At 33.2% G+C, this 2850-nt stretch overlaps 1 protein-coding gene across 1 annotated transcript; it reads right to left on the bottom strand.

Annotated features, from left to right (window-relative positions):
* Positions 1–353: 353 nt before the first annotated feature.
* LOC145117800 (nucleolar/coiled-body phosphoprotein) lies at positions 354–2591 on the bottom strand. Its single transcript, XM_079054129.1, has 6 exons — positions 2237–2591; positions 1963–2027; positions 1265–1793; positions 1004–1093; positions 796–857; positions 354–555 (listed from the first exon to the last, which is right to left on the bottom strand). Exons 1-6 carry the CDS (start codon positions 2390–2392, stop codon positions 450–452), a joined length of 1008 nt encoding a protein of 335 aa, XP_078910255.1. The 5' UTR covers positions 2393–2591; the 3' UTR covers positions 354–449.
* Between the last annotated feature and the right edge of the window lie 259 nt (positions 2592–2850).

The following is a 2850-nucleotide window of genomic DNA, read 5'->3' as shown; positions in this document are numbered from 1 at the left end:
ATCACTAATACATGTCCTAAGACCATGATTTTCTTTACAAACGATAGGAGTGTTGATGACATTAGGACTAATCACGTTAATAAAGTGAGATTGTATGTTTATGAATTTTTGTATTTGAGTATTGAGGCATTGTTTTCATCATACATCGTTGTGCTCCAAAATAGCTTAGTTTCATCTATGAAATCACATGAAACAAAAATGTCCTAATAAGAAAAAAAATACAATATCCTAATAAGAAATATATATATATATATATATACAATCTTAAAAAACAAAAATGTTACAATTGAATAATTTTTCGGAAGGTATATCTTGATAAAAGTTATAACATATGATTACAAATACGAATGGTCTTTTGCAAAAATAAAGTTAAAATTCCATATCAAAATTTTGATTACAAATATCAAGTTCATACAATTGATCAAAAAAATACAAGGAAGCAACAACTCTCACTCTTGGTCAGAGTAATTGAACTTAATTGAATGCGACTGTAGATCTATTTGACCTCCTCTATAGCTTCCACGTTTCTTTTTCGTCTTTTCATGCCGAAAACCCCTACACATTAAATATATAACAATTTCAATAAAAATTTTCCACTTCAAGGTTACATTTGTTACGACTAGATGTGACTTGACAAGCTTTCTAGGGTCATTTACGTCTTTTTGCACAGACGTCAGATCAAGAGCAAGTCCTTGTCCTACCTTTTTGGGTAAGACAATCAGTGTCAAGTCCAATCAGTCCAAGTACAATGCACATCAGACACAGTATAAATGCATCAAGGAGATCGAGACTTACTTTCCTCTCACTAAACCTAAAACTTCTTGTGCTTTAGCACCATATCCGATGTCTGCACCATCCTACAATGTGTAATAAAATCATAAGAACTACACGATAATTTTTAAAAATGTGAGCATTTGTATAATATAGCATCTTGTTTCTATTTCTTTCTACTAGTTTTTTGTTATTATTATTAGGGCATTGTATTTATAGAACAAAGAGATACCTTGGCCCAATATGAATTATCTTGCAATTTCTCGTGAGCGAATTCAACTTGGTCAATTTTCACCCTTTGAAATGCATTGATAGTCTTCGGCTGCAAGAATACAATCAATCGAAATGGTTTCCTTTAGCAAAACGATTTCTCATAAAGCTAAAGAAATAGCAATGTACTTTCCATTTATTTTAATATAGCAATATACTTTCATTCTTGTTATAATCCATTGCTATTTCATGCAATTATTTCAAGAAAGAGAAGTATACAAACCTCTGTTGAATCAATACGTTGCTTTTTCACAGATTTCTGAGACTTTTCTCCTTCGTTTTTTTCAGGTTTCTCATTTTCAACAACCTCTTCTTCTTTAGGAGCTTCAGTGTTGTCCTCATTTTCATCGGACAACAATCTTTTCCTTTTCTTTGAACTCTTTTTGTCTTCCTTAACCACATCTCCATTTTTAGTGTCATTTGTTGCAGGTTCATCTTCTTGGTTGCTTTTACTCTTTTTATCCTTGGTTTTCTTCTTTGGTTCATTTACCTCCAATTCATTCACTGTATCATCTAATTTCTCTTCTTTGGTTTCACCATCAGAAGCTAAATCATGTTTGCTTTTCTTCTTCTTTTTTGGTTTAAGTTCAGATTCTTCAAGAACTACTTTATCTTGTGGTATTTCATCATTGCTCATGGAGAATTTGGATTGTTCTTCATCAGCATTACTCTTCTTCTTCTTCTTGGATTTGGTGGTTTTCTCATCATTTTCATCTTTTTTAGTGGATTCAATATCATCTTTGGCTTGATTACTGCATATACAAAATCTCAAATTGATGATATAGAAACATGAATATATGAATTTAAATGCACATACACGAGATTCATGAATTACGATATAAGTATGATCCATGAAGGAAGAGACATGAGAAAAAAATCATAGCAATCATAGAACAAAATAAACTATGCGTATAATCCTACCAGCCATTTACGAATTTGCAGTAGATTTCTTCCAAATTAGCCGAAGAAGACTTCCACATGTCATTCTGCACAAAAAACATGATTATTGAAATTTGTTAGCTAGTCAGGGGTAAACCGCATTAACTTTTAATCTCAAATTCCTCCGATTAAAGCAATTCAAATGAATTATAGTCGTTCCTAAGGTTTTTTAACTACATCAAATTTCCAAACTCCTTTCAGATGATTGTACAATAGAGTTAACAGGCACACGTTTACAAGATAAATGAAGAGAAACCTGAATCTGAGCTTCGGACTGAAATCGCTTCAGGGTTTTGGAGAACCCACTTCGATGGAGGTAATGAAGGATGGATTGATGGAGTATTTCTTTCGTTTCGGGGGTTAAAGATGCGATTTTGCTGCTTCCATCATCCTCCTTCGAAGTAGCTGTCATCTTGCTTTCCCAACTATGGTCGAATATGAGAAGTTAATAAGGGTTTCTAGGTGTTGTAAGTATTAATAGTTCTAGGGTTTTTGCTGTTGCTATGAAGCGGGAATACGAGAGGGAGGCTTCTTCAGCTCTCTCTGCGCCGACCAGGGAGGAGCAAAGGGTTTTATTAGATGCGAACTAGGGTTTTGCTAGTGGTTCGAATCACCAATCAAGTTTTACAAATATTTGTCAAAAATTTTAAATGAAGCTTTAAATATGTTCTCATTTAACCATCAAAATTTTAATTGTGCTAAATAGGTCATTCAAGTTACGATTTTGTTTCCATATACCCTTTGTTACCAATAGCTCTTGCTTAGCCGGAGGAAACAGGAGGACTTGGAATTAGAGGTCTCTTATGAAAATTTGAAAAAAAAAATGTAACTGTTAAATCGGTGAGGGTTAACGACATCGTTTTGATTGTT

This window comes from Lactuca virosa, chromosome 5 (genome assembly GCF_052849685.1).
Source record: "Lactuca virosa cultivar CGN04683 chromosome 5, Lactuca_virosa_CGN04683_v6, whole genome shotgun sequence".
NCBI lineage: Eukaryota > Viridiplantae > Streptophyta > Magnoliopsida > Asterales > Asteraceae > Lactuca > Lactuca virosa.
This window is presented reverse-complemented; position numbering and strand designations above follow the sequence as displayed.

What these genes read in the sequence shown, in the direction of transcription:
- LOC145117800 (XM_079054129.1), bottom strand. Translation starts at nt 2,392, where the DNA reads ATGACAGCTACTTCGAAGGAGGATGATGGAAGCAGCAAAATCGCATCT. An exon ending in AGTCCGAAGCTCAGATTCAG is followed by an intron (nt 2,028 to 2,236) that starts GTTTCTCTTCAT and finishes TTTTTTGTGCAG; the next exon opens with AATGACATGTGGAAGTCTTC. An exon ending in AACGTATTGATTCAACAGAG is followed by an intron (nt 1,094 to 1,264) that starts GTTTGTATACTT and finishes GTATTCTTGCAG; the next exon opens with CCGAAGACTATCAATGCATT.